This window comes from Molossus molossus, unplaced genomic scaffold (genome assembly GCF_014108415.1).
Source record: "Molossus molossus isolate mMolMol1 unplaced genomic scaffold, mMolMol1.p scaffold_m16_p_3, whole genome shotgun sequence".
NCBI lineage: Eukaryota > Metazoa > Chordata > Mammalia > Chiroptera > Molossidae > Molossus > Molossus molossus.
In genome coordinates this window covers 77,957,851-77,977,262 of record NW_023425366.1, presented here as the reverse complement: position 1 = coordinate 77,977,262, position 19,412 = coordinate 77,957,851, and the positions used below count along the sequence as shown (strand labels likewise).

Genomic DNA, 19,412 nt, shown 5'->3' with positions numbered 1-19,412 from the left:
AGTGAAACACAGAAAGAGAAGCCAAATTAAAGAGCAAGAGACCTCCACCGAAGATGAGATCAATGTGGAGCAGTTAGGCATGTTAACAGAGCTAGAATTCAGAGCCATGATCTTGAGGAAGTTCAACAGCATGAGTAAGGATATAGAGATGCTGAAAATAAGCTAATTGGAAATTAAAAACCATCAAGAAGAGATAAAAAATGACATATCAGAAATGAAAAACACATTGGAAGGTTTAAAAAGCAGAGTTGAGGAAGCTGAGGACCGGATCAGTGAATTAGAAGACAGGGTAGAAAAAAATCAACCAATCAGAAAACCAAAAGGAAAAAAAGATTAAAAAAACAGGAAGACAGCTTAAGAGAATTGTGGGACAACTAGAAACGTAATAATATTCACATCATAGGAGTCCCCGAAGAAGAAGAAAATGAGCAAGGGATAGAGAATATATTCAAAAAATTAGTGACAGAAAACTTCCCTAATTTGGTGAAGGAAGAAGGCATTTAAGTTCAAGAAGCAAAGAGAGTCCCAAGTAAGAAGAACCCAAACAGGCCCATACCAAGACACATAGTAATTAAAATGCCAAAAATTAAAGACAAACAGAGAATCCTAAAAGCAGGAAGAGATAAGCAACAGGTTACCTACAAAGGAAACCACATAAGGCTCTCAGCTGACTTCTCACAAGAAACACTACAGGCCAGAAGGGAATGGCATGAAGTAATCAAGGTCATGAAAAACAAGGATCTGAATCCAAGACTACTCTACCCAGCAAGGCTATCATTCAAAATAGAAGGCCAAATAAAGAACTTCCCAGACAAAAAAAAAGGCTAAGGGAATACATTAGCACCAATACATTAGCACTGCAAGAAATGTTAAAAGAACTGCTGTAATTGGCAGGAGAAATGGGAAGAAAAATAGAACCACACTAAACAAAAATGGCAATAAATAAGTACATATCAATAATCACCTTAAATGTAAATGAATTGAATGCTCCCATAAAAAGACACAGAGTAGCTGATTGGATAAGAAAGCATGACTCATCTATATGTTGTTTACAAAGACCCACCTCACAACAAAAGACTCACATAGATTGAAAGTGAAGGGATGGAAAAAAGTTTTCCAAGCAAATGGAAAGCAAAAAAAAGCTGGGTTAGCAATACTCATATCTGATAAAACAGATTTCAAAATGAAGACCATAACTAGAGACAAAGAAGGCCACTACATAATATTGAAAGGATCTATCCAACAGGAAGATATAACCTTGATAAACATATATGTACCCAATAAAGGAGCACCAAAATATATTAAAAATCTTCTGGAGGACTTCCAAGGAGAAATCGACAGCAATACAATCATAGCAGGGGACATCAACACCCCGTTGACAGCACTGGATAGATCCTCTAGGCAAAAAATTAGCAAGGAAACAGAGACTCTAAATGAAGCACTAGACCAAATGGATTTAATAGATATCTACAGAGAATTACACCCCAAAACTACAGAATACACATTCTTCTCAAGTGCACATGGGACATTCTCAAAGACAGACCACATGATAGGACACAAACTAAATCTCTACAAGTTCAAGAAGATTGAAATCATATCAAGCGTCTTCTCAGATCACAATGGAATGAAACTAAAAATCAATTGCAACAAGAACATGCAAAGACATTTCAACACATGGAGGCTAAATAGCATGTTATTAAACAATGAATGGGTTACCGAGATCAAAAAACAAATTAAAAACTTCCTGGAAACCAATGAAAATGAACACACAACAACACAAAATCTATGGGATGCAGCGAAAGCAGTCATGAGAGGGAAGTTCATAGTACTACAGGTATACCTCAAGAAATAAGAAAAATTTCTAATTGACTGTCTAACCTCAAAACTTAAAGAATTAGAAAGCAAACAAAAAGAAAACCCCAGAGCAAGTAGAAGGAAGGCAATAGTAAAGATCAGAGCAGAAATAAATGACATAGAAACCAAAAATATAATTCAAAGGATCAATGAAACAAAGAGCTGGTTTTTCCAGAAGATAAACAAGATCGATGGACCCTTAGCCAGACTCACCAAGAAACAAAGAGAGAGAACCCAAATACACAAAATCAAATATGAAAGAGAAGTAACAACCGACACCACAGAAATACAAAAGATCATTAACAGCTACTATGAACAACTATATGGCAACAAATTTGACAATCTAAGCGAAATGGACAAATTTCTAGAAACACACCGTCTCCCAAAACTGGATCGGGAAGAGAGAGAAACTTGAACAGACCAATAGCAACTAAGGAAATTGAAGAGGTAATCAAGACACCCCCAGCAAACAAAAGCCCAGGCCCAGATGGCTTTACGGGGGAGTTTACTGAAGATTCAGAAAAAGAACTAACACCCATTCTCCTCAAACTATTTCATAAAATTCAAGAAGAAGGAAGACGTCCAAACACGTTCTATGAGGCCACCATAATTCTAATTCCAAAACCAGAAAAAGACACTACAAAGAAAAAAAACTACAGGCCAATATCCTTAATGAACATAGACGCAAAAATCCTGAACAAAATACTAGCAAATCGGTCCAGCAATACATCAAAAAAAATTATTCACCATGACCCAGTGGGATTCATTCCAGGGATGCAAGGCTGGTACATTATTCACAAATCAATAAATGTGATACACCACATAAACAAAATAAAGAATAAAAACCACATGATCATATCAATAGATGCTAAAACAGCATTCAACAAAATCCAGCATCCATTTCTGATAGCAATGCTCAGCAATGTGGGAATACAGGGATCATATCTCAACATAATAAAGTCCATATATGAAAGACCTACAGCCAACATCATACTCAATGGGCAGAAACTAAAAACATTTCCATTAAGAACAGGAACAAGACAGGAATGTCCACTTTCGCCACTCTTATTTAACATTGTACTGGAAGTCTTACCCACAGCAATTAGACATGAGGAAAAAATAAAAGGGATCCAAATGGAAAGAAGGAAGTGAAACTATCATTATTTGCAGATGACATGATATTATACATAGACAACCCTAAAGACTCCATCAAAAATCTACTAGACTTAATAAATGAATTTGGAAAAGTAGCAGGATACAAAATTAATGTCAAGACATCGACGGCATTCTTATATACCAATAGTGAACTCACAGAAAGAGAAACTGAAAAAACAATCCCATTTACCATCGTGGCAAAAAAATTAACATACCTAGGAATAAACTTAACCAAAGAAGTAAAGGACCTATTTGCAGAAAACTACAGGTCATTGAAAAAAGAAATAGAGGAAGATATAAAAAAGTGGAAGCACATACCTTGTTCATGGATTGGAAGAATTAACATCATTAAAATGTCCATACTACCCAAAGCAATCTATAGATTCAATGCAATCCCCATCAAAATACCAACGACATATTTCACAGAACTAGAACAAATACTTCAGAAGTTCATAGGGAACCAAAAAGTCCCCGAATAGCCACAGCAATTTTGAAAAAGAAGGACAAAGTAGGTGGGATCACAATACCAGATATCAGGTTATACTACAAAGCGACTGTAATCAAAATAGCCTGGTACTGGCACAAGAACAGGCATAGAGACCAGTGGAACAGAACTGAAAACCCAGAAATGGACCCAAGGCAATATGCTCAATTAATTTTTGACAAAGGTGGCAAGAGCATACAGTGGAGTAAAGATAGCCTCTTTAATAAATGGTGTTGGGAAAATTGGACAGCTACATGCAAAAAAAATGAAACTAGACCATCAACTTACACCCTACACAAGAATAAACTCAAAATGGATAAAAGACTTAAACGTGACTCATGAATCCATGAAACTCCTAGAAGAAAATGTAGGCAACAAAATTTCAGACATCATACGCAGCAGAATTTTTACTGACACATCACCTAAGGCAACAGAAACAAAGGAGAAAATGAACACATGGGACTACATCAAACTAAAAAGCTTCTGTACAGCAAAAGAAACAATCATCAAAATGGAAAGGCAACCCACTGTATGGGAGAACATCATTGCCAATGATATATCAGATAAGGGGTTAATTTCCAATATATAGAGAGTACTCATACAACACAACAAAAGGAAGACAAAGAACCCAATTAAAAAATGGGCAGAGGAGCTGAATAGACACCTCTCCAAACAGGACATACAAATGGCCAAGAGACATATGAAGAAATGCTTAACATCACTAATCATCAGAGAAATGCAAATTAAAACAACAATGAGGTATCACCTCACACCTGTCAGAATGGCCGCCATCAACAAATCATCAAACAAGTGTTGGCGAGGGTGTGGAGAAAAGGGGATTCCAGTACACTGCTGGTGGGAATGCAGACTGGTGCAGCCACTGTGGAAAACAATATGGTGTTACCTCAAAAAATTAAAAATTGAACTTCCATTTGACCAAGTGATCCCACTTCTAGGAACATACCCTAAGAAAGCCTGAAACACCAATCGGGAAGAATATATGTACCCCCATGTTCATAGCAGCACTATTTACAATAGCTAAGATCTGGAAACAGCCCAAGTGTCCATCAGTAGACGAATGGATAAAGCAGTGGTACATATACACAATGGAGTACTATGCAGCTGTAAGAAAGAAAGATCTCTTATCCTTTGAGACGACATGGAGGGATCTGGAAAGTATTATCCTAAGTGAAATAAGCCAAGCAGAAAAAGACATATACCACATGATCTCACTTATATACGGAATATAATGAACATAACAGTCTGAGGAAGACGGTAGACCCAGAAACATGGAAGTAGGGCACAGACTGACATCCCTCAGAAGAGGGGGTGGGGGGGTGGGAAGAGATAAACCAAAGAACTTATATGCATGTATGCATAACCAATAGACATGGACAACAAAGCCGGGGACGGGGCGGGGGTGGGTTTAGGAGGGGGGTGTCAATGGGGTAAAAAAGGAGAAACATCTGTAACAAATAAATAAATAAATAAATTTAAAAAAAATTAAAAATTAAAACTTTGTTTAAGGAGGGGGGCATACTTAGTTTGTTAAATGCTATTAAGAACATGGAACAAAACATGTGGCCTATAAACACATCATATCTATACCAAAAAGCAATTTATAGAGCTCTTCTAAAAAAAAACAAAAAAACCTAAATTTTAACAAACAGGAAAACAATTTTTAAACTATACAAGAATGGATTAAAAACATAAACTAAATGGCCCTAATAACTCTTGTGGCTTTACCTTTTTCATTTGATATTTTCATTCTAAAAAATACAGTGATGGGAAAAGGGTATACAGCATGGGATAATACTGGGCTACAAAAAAAAATGAGAGGAATCAGTTCTTTATCTTCAAAATATAAACAATCTCTAAGTGCTTTCTACAATGTATTTTTGTGATCCTATGGAGGAGCTGTGGTAGCACAGGGGAGAAGCCTTTTTGGAATACAGCATTAAAGATCACAGAACAGACAGCCCTGCTCCCAACAGGGCACATCTTATGCTACCTAATAGCCCTGTTCACTGCAGTCACTGCAGGAAGTCTAAGCTTCCTGAGGTATATATTATCACCCTGACTGTCAATCCCATATTGCCCTCAATATCTCCTAATCTAACCCAGGACCCTGTCTATAGAACCCTGTACCCTCAAGAACTCCTGCTCAGTGATTAGAAAACTCTTTATACCTCTTAGCAGAACTTCCCATTTATCTTCCAGGTTTAGCAAAGACCTGGCTCTATCCTAGTCCCAACCTCCAAATACTTCTAATAAACATACACTCCCTCTCTTCCTAAAAATGTCTCTGCCCCTTAGAAGCTCTGGTCACCCTTTCCCTTGAACAACCCATCACAAATCTTTCCGAGAATCCCTCCCATGTCTACATCAAATCCACCCACTTCTTTTCTAAAAAAAAAGCAACTGAGCCCTGGCCAGTTTTGCTCAACAGTTAGAGCATCGGCCTGTGTTCCAGAGAGACCCAAGTTCAGTTCCCACTAAGGGCACGTACCTCGGTTGCAGTTTGTTCCCAGCCCCGGTTGGGTCGTGAGGGTGGCAACCACTCGATGTGTCCCTTTCACATCGATGTTTCTCTCTCCTCCTCCCACTCCATCTGAACAAAAAATTAAAAAATGTCCTCGGATGAGGATTAAAAAAAAAAAAAAGCAACTGAGTGTCTGCAAACCGCAATAAAGCAAAGCACAATAAAACGAGGTTTGCTTATAATTAGAAACCACAAAGGAGACAAAAGGGGATAGGAAAAGTATTTGAAAAAAAATGGCTGAAAATATTCAAAACTTGAAAACTAAAATCCACAGATTCAAGAAATTCAATGAACATAAGCACAAGAACCATAAAAAAAACTACACTCTCAGTACCATATCTGAGTCAAATACCCTTGGAACATTTAAACCATATAATAATTTTTATGAACTAGTTACACATATGAAACCCCATCAATTCTATAACTCATTTTGATGAGTTCTAGGATATCTTATTTTTTCTAACAGAATTTAAAATCTCTTCCCCTATAAATGCAGCAGGAAGTCTCCTTCCTGTCTACTTCATGTCACAATATCCAAAACTGCAGATCTATTCTCATCTGGTGGAGCTTTTTAAAGAACCAAATGACTGAGGATACTTGGTGAGTCAGCGAGACATGGGTCATCTTTCAATGTCAGGAGAATTTCACCTTCTGTAATTAAAGCCATTCGAACAAAAAAGGGGTTGAAATTTTTAACCCCTGTTATTTCAAGAACTATAAAGTCTCAGATTACTAAATACTAATATAATAATCAAAATAAATCCTGAATAAAAATACTATGCAGATAAAATATTATTAAATAACTCAGCCAGTGTGGCTCACTGGTTGAGCATCTACCCATTGACCATGAGGTTGCCGGTTTGATTCCCAGTCAGGGCACATGTCTGGGTTGCAGGCTTGATCCCCAGTGGAGGGCATGCAGGAAGCAGCCAACTGATGTGTTGCTTTCATTGATGTTTCTATCTCTCTCTCTTTTTCCTTTCTCTCTAATATCAATAAAAACATATTTTAAAAATATATATTAAATAAATCTTTTAAAAATAAAACAGAATTAATATAATCAGAGTCAATAGTTGGGTTCTGAAGACTGGCAACAAATATGCTGAGCTGCATTAGTTCAGTCACCGCCCAATCTCAGAAGAGAGTCACAACTGATGAAATGGAAGCAGTAAACAAAAATCTCCCAGCAAACAAGAGTCCTGGACCAGATGGCTTCACAGGCAAGTTTTACCAATCATTTAAAGAATTAATACCTATCCTCCTCAAACTACTCCAGAAACTCCAGAAGGGGAAAGACTTCCCAGCTTTTTTATGAGACCAGCATTATCCTAATTACAAAACTACATAAAGACACTACAAATATAGAAAATTACAGGCCAATATCCGTGATGAACATAAGTGCTAAAATCCTTAATAAAATATTAGAAAATCAGATCAAGCAATACATTAAAAAGATCATACACCATGACCAAGTGGGATTTATCCCAGGGTTGTGAGGTTGGTTCAATATTTGCAAATCAATAAACATGATACATCATATAAACAAAATGAAGGATAAAAATCACATGATCATATAATAGACAAAGAAAAAGCATTCAACAAAATCTATCACCATTTATGATAAAAATTCTCAGCAAAATGGGAATAGAGGGATCATACCTCAACATAATAAAGGCCGCATATGACAAGTGAACAGCCAAAAAACTAAGTGTTTCCCTTAAGATCAGGAATAAGATAGGGATCACTTTGCAAATTATATAATTGTCTAACCACTATGCTGTACACCTGAAACTAATATAAAATAATACTGAATGTCAACTGTAATTAAACATTTTAAGAGACAAGTCCTTGTAGGCCAGGACAAGTGAGTTATTCTTGATATGACATACTCTGTTAGAAGAAATGAAGGTAAAAATGAAAGCAGCCTCACAATTTTGGGGTTTCTATCCAGAATAATGACCCACAACTCAAATCTCCATAAGCAAAACAATTAAGAAATAAATTATCATCTTGTTAGCTAATCAATATCAATACCATACTAGACAATTAGAAATAGCACCACTTTAAGATAGACACACAGATAGTACACTCTTCCCTATGCCCCAGGGAAACAGAATTACTGGTTTCAGACTCAAGTTTTAGAACATTTTTCAGAATGCTGAATTATATATTGAGTAATATTGATATTATATAATAAAATACTATTTTAGCTGAAATCTTATTTTTTCAAGACTTTCTGAATTCCTAAATTGATTCTGACATTTTATGTTGTTGTTTTGTGACCAAAATAGTTCCTACAATAAATGTATCTCTTCTTCCACAACAAAAAAGAAGAATGATTCAATTTATAGAAATTTTATTCTTCCTTATCCCTCCCTCCCGCCACCCTTGACAAAAAAGAGATCTGTTTCATACACTAAACAGCATTGCAGGTTTCTACAATAATTAGCATATAATCTAAAATGTTCAGTTTATTTCAGGAAACCAATAGAGGTGAAAAGTATCAGTTAAACTAGGATGAATACACAATAGAAACACTGCACTCAGTTCTTTAAAAGAAAACTACATTTATGAAAAAAAATGTATGTCTTTTAAAAAAGTATACCATGCTTTCCACCTTTCAAGTAACAGATGTGTGGTGATATAAATCAGTATTCCATAAACAGGTAGTAATTTAAGTGTTCTAGTTCATCATACCAAAAAGTATTTATTCTGGAACACTGAGTCAAAGAACAAACTACTACTGGAGCTATAATTATAGTAAAGCATTGAAAATAATCAACAAGATGACTCAAACTTGAAAAATACCTAAATCACAGATGTCATAAATAGTTTTTCTCTGCAGACTATATCTTTCACCTACTTCTTTTTTCTTGTTTAGATATTTTTAAAATACAACATAAAAATGCCATGAAGAATGCATGTTTCTGTACCACACAATAACTCAAAATAAATGATTCTCTGAAACAAAAGTTTCTATTCAGAGTTTGCCTATTACATAAGAAGAATGCTTTGGAATCTCTGAGTTCTTATCAGATACAAAATCCACAAGACTGAAAGTCATTAATAAATTTCCCTAAAACCGAGGTTTTCAAAGACTGTATTATGAGTACAAAGGAAACCTGAGGAACTTCCCATTCAGAAGAAGAGCCTGTCTTTCTACATTTTCTAGTTTACTTAAGCCAGTGGTTCACAACTCTGCCTGCAAGAAGAATCTACTGGGAACTTTTTTAAAATACCATTTCTTGAATCCCTCAATCAGAGATTCTGATTTAATAGGTTTTGGAAGGGGTCCGGGCATCAGTATTTTAAAGCTTCCCAAGTCCAGTAATTCTAATGTACAAGTTTTGCTGTAATTAAACATTTGTATCTCTAATAATCACTGAGCTGTACAAATTCACAGGGCTTATGAAAAATGATGTTACAGATACAACATTCAAAAGTTCATCAGGGACATATTTTTAAAAAGACAGAAACCTAATAAAAACTTTGCACAGATTAGCATGTAATAAGTAGTAAAGAAATACATAAATAGTACAATAAACATGACACTTTACCTTAAAAAGACCTGATGTTTGCTTGTCAAAGTAGGTGTCAGCAGAGTTAGAATTTGTGAATTACTGTAAAGTGGTAGAAAAGCTACCTGAATTTAGACAGAGTTGCAATATAACACAGAGACACGTACTTACATTGTTTACTGGTTACTTGTTTACTCCTTGTGTTATGAACCATACTTACTATGTGTCTGTGTGTTTTATGTATTCCTAAGAAATTTGGTTCAGCTGGAGAGTTTTCAGAATTCAACTAGTGTTTCCTCTGTATGCATAAGCAAATACAAAATCACATTATGCTCTCTCTAATTGCTTCCTAATATATCAATTGCATTAGAACAAATTCATGTTTTTAAATCAAGCATTATAGCAAAATGGACTTTACAGTCAGGCTTAAGAATTACTTTCATACGTGTGTGTGTATGTGTGTGTGTGTGTGTGTATTTAAAACTCTAGTTACACAGGTTCAAATTACAATATATATATATATATATATGACACTAAATACTAAAGCTGGTTCATCAAAAACATTTTCATTACATTTATTTATTTATTTATTTATTTATTTATTTATTTATTTATTTAAATCCTCACCCAAGGATATTTTTCCATTTTTTAAATGTTTTCGGGGGTGGGGGGGACATCAATGTGAGACACATCAAATGGTTGCCACCCACACAACCACAACCGGGGCTGGGGACCAAACTGCAACCAAGGTACATGCCCTTGACCAGAATCGAACCCACAAATCTTCGGTCTGCAGGCCGATGCTCTAACCGCTGAGCCAAAGCAGCCAGGGCCATTTTCATTACTTTTAATCCCATGTAGTATATAGAATATAAGCAATATTACAATCCACTTTGCGTTTAAACGGTAAGCCAGTAACACCTTTCAAATAGATTATTTCAGTACTTTCTGAATTATCAGCATTCAAGGGTTCCCTTTTCTTCACAGCCCTGCCAATACTTATTTTCTCTTGTCTTTTTATAACAGCCATTCTAACAGGTATGACGTGATGTCTCATTGTGGTTTTGATTTGCATTTCCTTGATGAGGAAGTGTACCTGTTGGCCATTTGTATGTCTTCTTTGGAAAAATGTCTATTCAGATCCTCTGCCCATTTTTTTAAAATATGTTTCTACTGATTTTTTTAGAGAGAAAGGAAGGGAAAGAGAGAGAAAAATTGATCAGCTGCCTTCCGCATGTCCCCTACTGGGGATCGAGTCGCATTTGCCCTGACTGGGAATCAAACTGGGACCTCTTAGATAATGTGATGACGCGCAATCCACTGAACCACACTGGCCGGGCCTCTGCCTATTTTTAATTGGATTGTTTGGTTTCTGATATTGAGTTGTATGAATTCCTTATATTTTGGATATTAATTCGTTATCAGATAGAAGGTCTCCAAATATTTTCTCTCATTCCATAAGCTGCCTTTTCATTTTGCTGTTTCTTTTGCTCCACAGAAGATTTTAGTTTTGCCTTTGTGCTTATTTTTTTGCTTTTATTGCTTGTGCTTTTGGTGTCATATCCAACAATTCATTGCCAAGACTAATGTAAAAGAACTTTTTGTCTATGTTTCTTTATATTACTTTTATTTATTTATTTATTTTTATCCTCACCTGAGGATATTTTTTGCCCTTATCTTCAGATAGAGAAGGAGAGAGAGAGAGGAAGAGAGAGAGAGAGACATCGATGTGAGAGAGACACATTGACTGCTTGCCACCCACACAACCCCAACTGGGGTAGGGACAAACTTCAATCAAGGTATGTGCCCTTAGCGGGAACTGAACCCGGGTCTCTCTGGTCCGAGGGCCGACACTCTAACCATTGACCCAAACCGGCCAGGGCTCCTTATATTACTTTTACAGTTTCAGGGTGAAAACTTAAATTTTTAATCCATTTCAAGTTAATTATTGTGAGTGGTGTACGACAGGGATCAATTTCATTAATTTGAATGTGAATATCCAGTTTTTCGATCATCATTTATTGAAGAAACTATTCTTGGCTCCCTTGTCAAATTTTAGTTGCCTATATATTCCTGGGTTTATTTCTGGACTCTCAATTCCATCCCGTAGTTCTACATCTTTGTTTTTATGCCAGTAACATATTGTTTTGATTACTACTGCTTCATAATTCAGTGCGAAATCAGGAATTGTGATGCCTCTGGTTTTGTTTTTCTTTCTCAGAATTACATTAGCTATTCCGAGTCTTTGTGGTTCCCTATGAATTGTAGGATTGTTTGTTTCTATCTCTATGAAAAATGCCACTGGAAATTTGATAGGAATCGAAATGAATCTGTAGATGGCTTTGGGTAGTATGGACATTTAACAAATATTAATTCTTTCAATCTATGAACATGGAGTATCTTATCATTTATTTGTGTCCTCTTCAATTTTTTTTATCAATGTCTTATAATTTTCAGTATATAGATTTTTCCTTCCATGGTTAAATTTATTCCTAAATATTTTATTTTTTTGGTGCTACTGTAAATAAAATTGTTGTCTTTATTTATTTCAGATAGTTTGTTGTTAGTGTAAAGAAACACTAATTTTTGTATGTTAATTTTGTATTCTGCAACTTTACTGAAATTGCTTATTCTAACAGTTTTTTGGTGGAGTCGTTAGGGTTTTCTATATATATAATCATATCCTCTACAAACAAACAATTTTACTTCTTCCTTTCCAATTTGGGTTTCTTTTATTTCTGACAGTTGTAATTTTAGATGAAATAGAAAACACAAAGCAAAATTCACCTTTAGTACAGAAAAAAAAAGTTCTCAAAATAAAAAAGCTATTAAACACATTAAAAGATGTTTAATTTCACTTATAATTAGAAAACTATAAAATAAAGCTACACTACATACCATTTTACCTACCAGATTAACAAAAATTCAAATGTTTGACAAAACATTCTTTGGCCCAGATTAAGCAGAAATTGGCACTCTCATATACAAAATGGTGGATATACAAAATGGTTCAAAATATATATTTTTTAAATGTATATTTATATTGGCAATATATATCGAAACTACAAATACATTTACACTTTGACCTAGAAATCCCATTTCTAAGAATATACCCTGAAGATACTCATAATAATACAAAAACACATCTGTAACAAAGTTATGCATTGCAGCATTATATGTGATTGTAAAACATTGTGATATATATTATCCCACACATAGTAAATTGGTTAAATATCTAAATATTCTCTCTACTAAAAGGAACGAGGATTCCTAGGGCAAAGGGTTTATTTGAGAACTGGAATAGAGAACATTCAAGATGAGTCTGGAATATCTTACTTTGCATGGAATAAAGAAGTATTCACAGCCCTTGGCCAGTTTGGCTCAGCAGTTCCGGGAGAGTCCCGGGTTCGGTTCTCCTAAAGGCATGTACCTCGGTTGCAGTTTGTCCCCAGCCCCAGTTGGGGTTGTATGGGTGGCAGCCACTGAATGTGTCTCTCTCACATTGATGTTTCTCTCTCTCTCTTCCTCCCTCTCTCCTTCCCACTGTATCTGAAGATAATGCAAAAGTGTCCTCGAGTGAGGATTTAAAAAAAAAATTATAAAATAAAAATAAAAAAGAAGTGTTCACAGAATAATGGGGAAAGAAAACTGGCTACCTAGGTTTCTATCTCCCAATATTTCCTCCAAAAGCAAGACAAACAACAAAAGGGGGGTGGGGAGGGGACAAATGAAGATCATGCCCTCAGGATTAAAGACATGTAGACACACTTCAAAATAATTTTTTAAAAAGAGCAAAATTACCAAAGCACAGAGTGGGATTCCTTACACTCATATTCCAGATTAAAGGAACTGAAGAGATATAATTAAATGAAATGAGTGATTCTGGACTAGATTTTGAATCAGGATGAAAAAGAATTGCTGAAAGGGGACATTATTGAAACAATTGACAAAAGTTGGATATGAAATGTATATTTGTTAATAGCATGGCAACAATGCTAAACTACCAAATTTGATATTGCATTATGGATATGTTCTTAGAAAACACATGCTTAAATATTTTAGAATAAAGGGACACAATGCTTTAACTAATTTGCAAATCATTCAAATTCACACACACACAATTATATTGGGAAAGGAGCCACAGAGCAAATATGGCAAAATGTTAACAATTAATGAATAGAATTCCCCTGTTCTATTCTTGAACAGGGATTATTTTTGTTCTATTCTTGAAACCCTACTGCACATTTTAATTTGTTAGAAAAAAGATAGAAAAATCACTAGTTGCAAGATTTCTGCTTCCAGTCAAGATAGAGAAACAGGAACAGCTTTATCTTCCTGCCTAAAACAACTAAATACTGAACAAAGTATATTTAATTCACAGCATTCAAGCCACTAAACACAGACAATGAAGGACAGTGAACCCTGAGAGACAATAAATAAATTAACTGAGCCCTAAAGATTATGACAGATTACTTAATGGAGAAAATTCTCAGGCCACAGCCCAGGGAGAAAGAGCTAAACCTAAATTTACATAGAAATTCAAGGGAACTGATCCGGTCCTCAGCTTCCTCTACTCTGCTGTTTAGTCCTTCCAATGTGTTCTTTATTTCTGCTATGTCATTTTTCCCTTCCACTTGGTTGGTTTTCAATGCTTCTAAATCCTTTTTTTTTGGTATCTACCCCTAGCAGGAACCGAACCCGGGAGTCCTTAGGCCCCCCTAAAGATTATGACAGATTACTGAATGGAGAAAATTCTCAGGCCACAGCCCAGGGAGAAAGAGCTAAACCTAAATTTACATAGAAATTCAAGGGAACCAGAATCACCAAAAATAAACTCATTAATCTCTGTAAGTTAAAGAGACTAAATTCAAAGCATAGAGACCAAGGTTGTCAGAATACTGGAGAAAAGACATGGGCAGATGACCAGAGAGAAGAGAGCTGCACAAAGAAAAACTCAGGAGAACTGCAAAAGACTCCCCCTTGATTATTTAGCTGAGAGTGTAAGGAAACTATGCCAAGGAAATAACTCACCATAAGTATTAGAGGGAACACTGTCTACAGCTCACACAGAGCCACAGAATCATGCAGGTCCCGATAGCTAGAGTGTAACTTCAACATTTGGGAGAGCATCCTATGAGCACTGCAAATGATCTTGCCTCACTAGAGGAGATAAATTCACCCTAAATTACACATAATTCTGGTGCCACCTAACAAATGTAAAGGCAAGAGTCAAACAGATCAAATTGTCTCCAAGTAATTTAACCATATCCCAAAACAAAGCTCAACGTCGGCCTGCGGTCCGGAGAGACCCGGGTTCGGTTCCCGCTAAGGGCGCGTGCTTCGGTTGCAGTTTGTCCCCGGCCCTGGTTGGTCGTGCGGGTGGCAGCCACTCGATGTGTCCCTTCACGTCGATGTTTCTCTCTCTCTCTCCTTCCTCTCTCTCCCTCCCACTCTATCTGTACAAAAAATGGAAAATATCCTCGGGTGAGGATAAAAAAAACAAACAAAAAAACAAAAAAAACAAAACAAAGCTCAAGAACATTTAAAGAACTACAAAAATATTCACTACCCAAAAAGGTAAATACCTGGAATTAAATCAAAGATTACTATGCAGAAAAATACAGCCCAAAATGAAGAGAAAAATCAGTCAATCAAAACTAACCCAGAAGTAGCACAGATGATAGAAGACAGGGACAATAAAGCAGTTACTATGACTATTCCACATGTTTAAGAAACTAAAGAATAAGCATATTAAGTAGAGACGTGAAAAATATAAAAAGATTTAAACTTATCTGTTACAGATAATTCATTTATTTAAGACATGCTCATTTTCAACACAGAAGTGGCTCAATTATCAGTTTCTGTTTCCATTTCTCCAATTCCTTCACCCTAAAGTAAGGTTTGAGATAAATAAAAGAGCTGGGTTCTGGCAGGTATAAGAATATAAAGAGCCCTGGCCGGTTTGGTTCAGCGGTTAGAGCGTTGGCCTGCGGACCGAGAGTCCAGGATTCAATTCCTATTAAGGGCATGTACCTCAGTTGTGGTTTGTCCCTGGCCCAGTTGGGGTCGTGTGGGTGGCAACCAATCAATGTGTCTCTCTCACATCGATGTTTCTCTCTCTCTCTCTTCCTCTCTCCCTCCCACTCTACCTGAAGATAAATGCAAAAATGTCTGTGGGTGAGGATAAAAAAAAAAGAATATAAAGAAATGGCACAAATAAGCATATTTAAATTTAAATATTAGTGAGACAGGAAGTGAGGTTGCCAGAGAAAGAAGAAAGAGGGAGGAAAGAGGAAGTAACATTGCTGGAAGAGGAGTGGTCAGGGAAATGGTTAGAGTTCATCTCATTGACAGGGTTATTAATGGGCACCAGAAATGAAAAATGTCTGAGGTGAAAAATACACGAGATGTAATTAACAACAGATTTGACATTGCATAAAAACAAGATTAGAGAAACTGAAGAAATAACAATAAAACTAACTACAATGAAACACAAAAATAAATAATGAAAACAGAAAAAAAAATAAAGAATATCAGTCAACTGTGGGATAACTTAAAAGGGCCACCTATGTATGTAATCAGACTCCCCAAAAGGTTGAGAGAGAACTAAAAATATATGTTTTTATATAATGGCTGATATTTTTCCAAAGTTGATTAAAACTGTAAATCCACAGATATAGGAAAGAGGGTCAACAAACCCCTAGCAGAAGAAAAATGAAGAAAACTACACAAAGGCACATAAAAAGGATTAAAATCAGTGATAAAGAAAAAAATTTAAGTTTGGCCAAAGGGGGAAAAAACATTTCGCACAAATCAGCAACAAAGCAAGAAAATAACATAGCAATATCTTTGAAGTATTGAAAGAAAAAGGTGCAAACTAGAATTCTATAAACAGCAAAGATATTTTTCAAAAACAAAGGTTACATAGACATTTTCACATTTACAAAACCTGAAAAAATAAATTAGCAGCAGACTTCCACTATAAGAATATTAAAGGAACTCCTTTAAGCAGAAGGACAATGACACCAGATGGAAACCAACATGTACAGAAAGAATTAAGGGTAAACTGTAACTCATTGGGTAAATATACAGACTTATGTTTTTATTATTTAAATTATTCAAAAGATAATCAACTACCAATATTAATAATAACAATAATGTATTGTGGGGTTTATACCATATACAGACATATTTGCCTTAAGCACAATTATAATGCTATACATAATAAATGATGAAATTACTTCTCTTACCTTGGATACATTGCTGACATAATTCACTTGGATAGTACTTTCTTTATCAACTTGATTACAAAGGTTCTGTAAAGTAGATGCATATTCTTTATCACTTTTTATCCTCAGGGCCATAAATTTCTTCACTGTTTCCAGTAACCGTAATTCCCAGTCTTGCAATTTTAACACGGCTTCATGTGAATTCTTCAGGTCACTCCCAAACCCCATTTTTGTAAGGCACTGTCTTATCCTCCACACTGCACAAGTGAGCCTTCTAATCAGCACATATCTGTGTATATAAACAGAAGAAAAAAATCTTAAATCAAAAGAAAATGAGTCTTCAAAACAAAGTTATGGCTCATTTTAGGGTAAAAAAATAAAATCACTACAACTGAATGCTTTCACACCAAAGATCAGAAAAGAAATGAGGATGTCCACTCTCACCACTTGTATTCAGCACTGTATTGGAGGTTCTAGCCAGTACAATGAAATAAGTAAAATAATTTCTATTAAAACTGTAAAGGAAGATGACATGACATTGTAGATGCAATGCAATAAAAGAAAGTATTAGAACTTTTACTAGAATAAATAAATTAATAAGATCAATATACAAAGATCAATTGTATTTCTATACACTAGCAATGATTAGTCCAAAAACAAATTTTTTTTAAAAATTATACTTACAACAGCATCAAAATGAATAAAATAATTAGGAATAAATTTTACAAAATAAATGCAAAACTTGTATTCTTAAAACTACTAACATTGTTGAAATAAAGAAAACCTAAATAAATAGAAAGATTCATATTCATGGATCCTAAAGACTTAACATTGTTAAGAAGGCAATACTCTTCCATTAGATTTACAGATTTAACTCAATACGTATTAACATCTAACTTTTTTCTTGCAGAAGTTGTCAAGCAAATCCTGAAATTTACATAGAAATTCAAGGAAGCTAGAATAACCAAAAACAAACAAAAAATTCTTGAAAAAGAAGAACAAAGTTGGAACATTTGCATTTCCTGATTTCAAAACTTACCGAAAAGATACAGTGATGAAGACAATGTGGTACTGGCATGTGAATAGACGTAGATATAAGTAGAATAGAGGTTTCTGATATAAATCCTCACATTTATGGTTAAATTCTTTTCTATAAGGGTACCAAGTCTACTCAATGGGGAAAAAAGTTTTTTCAACTAATGATGCTGCTAGGACAACTAGATTTCCACATACAGAAAATGAAGCACACTGCCTTCCTTAGGACATAACACAAAAAATTAACTTTAAAGGGACAATAGATCTAAATATCAGAGCTACATCTATGAAACCTCAGAAGAAAACAAATCTTCATGACCTTGGCTTGGGTAATGATTTCATAGACACAACACCAAAAGCACTAGCAACAAGATAAAAATACATAAATTGGACTTCATTAAAAATAAAAATTTCTATACTTCAAAGGCCACCACCATCAAGAAAAGGAAAAGAAAATCCACAGAATAGAAGAAAATATTTGCAAATCCTCTCTGACATGGGACTTCTATCTGGAAGATATAAAGAAGTCTTACAACTCAATAATAAAAAGACAAACCAATTAAAATGGGCAAAAGATTTGAAAAGATATTTTTTCCAAAAAGATTTACAGATGTCCAATACACACATGAAAAGATGTCCAGTATCATTAGCCATTAGGAAAATACAAATCAAAATCACAGTGAGATTCCCTTTCACAACACTGGTATGTCTATAATCAAAAAGATAGACAATATCAAGTATTGGACATTGTGGAGAAAATAGAACCCTGCTGATGGAAATGTAAAATGGGCAGTTCCTCAAAAGTTAAATATAGAGTTATTAAATGACCCAGAAATTCCACTATTTAGTATATACCCAGGAGAAATTAAAACATATGTCCACACAAAAACTTGTACATAATGTTCAAGCAGATTTATTTGTAGTAGTCACAAAGTGGAATAATCTCAATGTCCATCAACAGATGAACAGATAAATAAAACATGATATACATACAAATGAAATATTACTTGGCATTGAAAATAAATGAAGTATTGATACAGGCTACAACAGATAAACCTTGTAAACAGTATGCTAAGTGAAAGAAGTCAGAATCAAAAGACTGATATACTCTATGATACGAAATGTCCAAAATGTATAGAGAGATAAATTAGTGGTTGCCTGAGGCTGACAACTTTGGGAAGAAGTGAGGAGTACTGCTTATTGACACTGGATTTCATTTTGAGGTGATGAAAATGTTCTAAAATTAAGTGATGATGGTTGCACAAATCTTTGAACTGACTGAAAATCATTGAATTGTACAGTTTACATGGGTGAATTCTTCAGCGTGTGAGTTATATTTCAAAAAGTTGTTTTGAAAAATCACAACAGCTTAACGTGATCATCTAATGGTCAGATATCAGAAACATCCCCCAAAATATTCTGTTTACTTGCTATAAATTCTGAAAACTATGACAGAATTTATTTTGCTCTCCAGCCTCCTAAAGTGTCAGGCAGTGAATCTTTCAGGGTCAGGTAGAAGAAATGAAGAAACACATATTTTATGTTTAGTTCTGGCTCATCCATACCAGAAGTCAATTTTTTGTTAATTCAGCTGA

General features: G+C 35.0%; 1 protein-coding gene across 3 annotated transcripts in view; it reads right to left on the bottom strand.

Moving 5' to 3' along the window:
- The window catches only part of FER (FER tyrosine kinase), a 364,169-nt gene that overhangs the window by 301,572 nt on the left and 43,185 nt on the right, over window positions 1-19,412 (bottom strand). For all 3 annotated transcript variants that reach the window (XM_036278843.1, XM_036278845.1, XM_036278844.1), the window contains one exon: window positions 16,804-17,071. In XM_036278843.1, coding sequence (XP_036134736.1) covers window positions 16,804-17,010 — 207 coding nt within the window. In that variant the 5' untranslated portion in view covers window positions 17,011-17,071. The remainder of the gene's footprint in view (window positions 1-16,803; window positions 17,072-19,412) is intronic.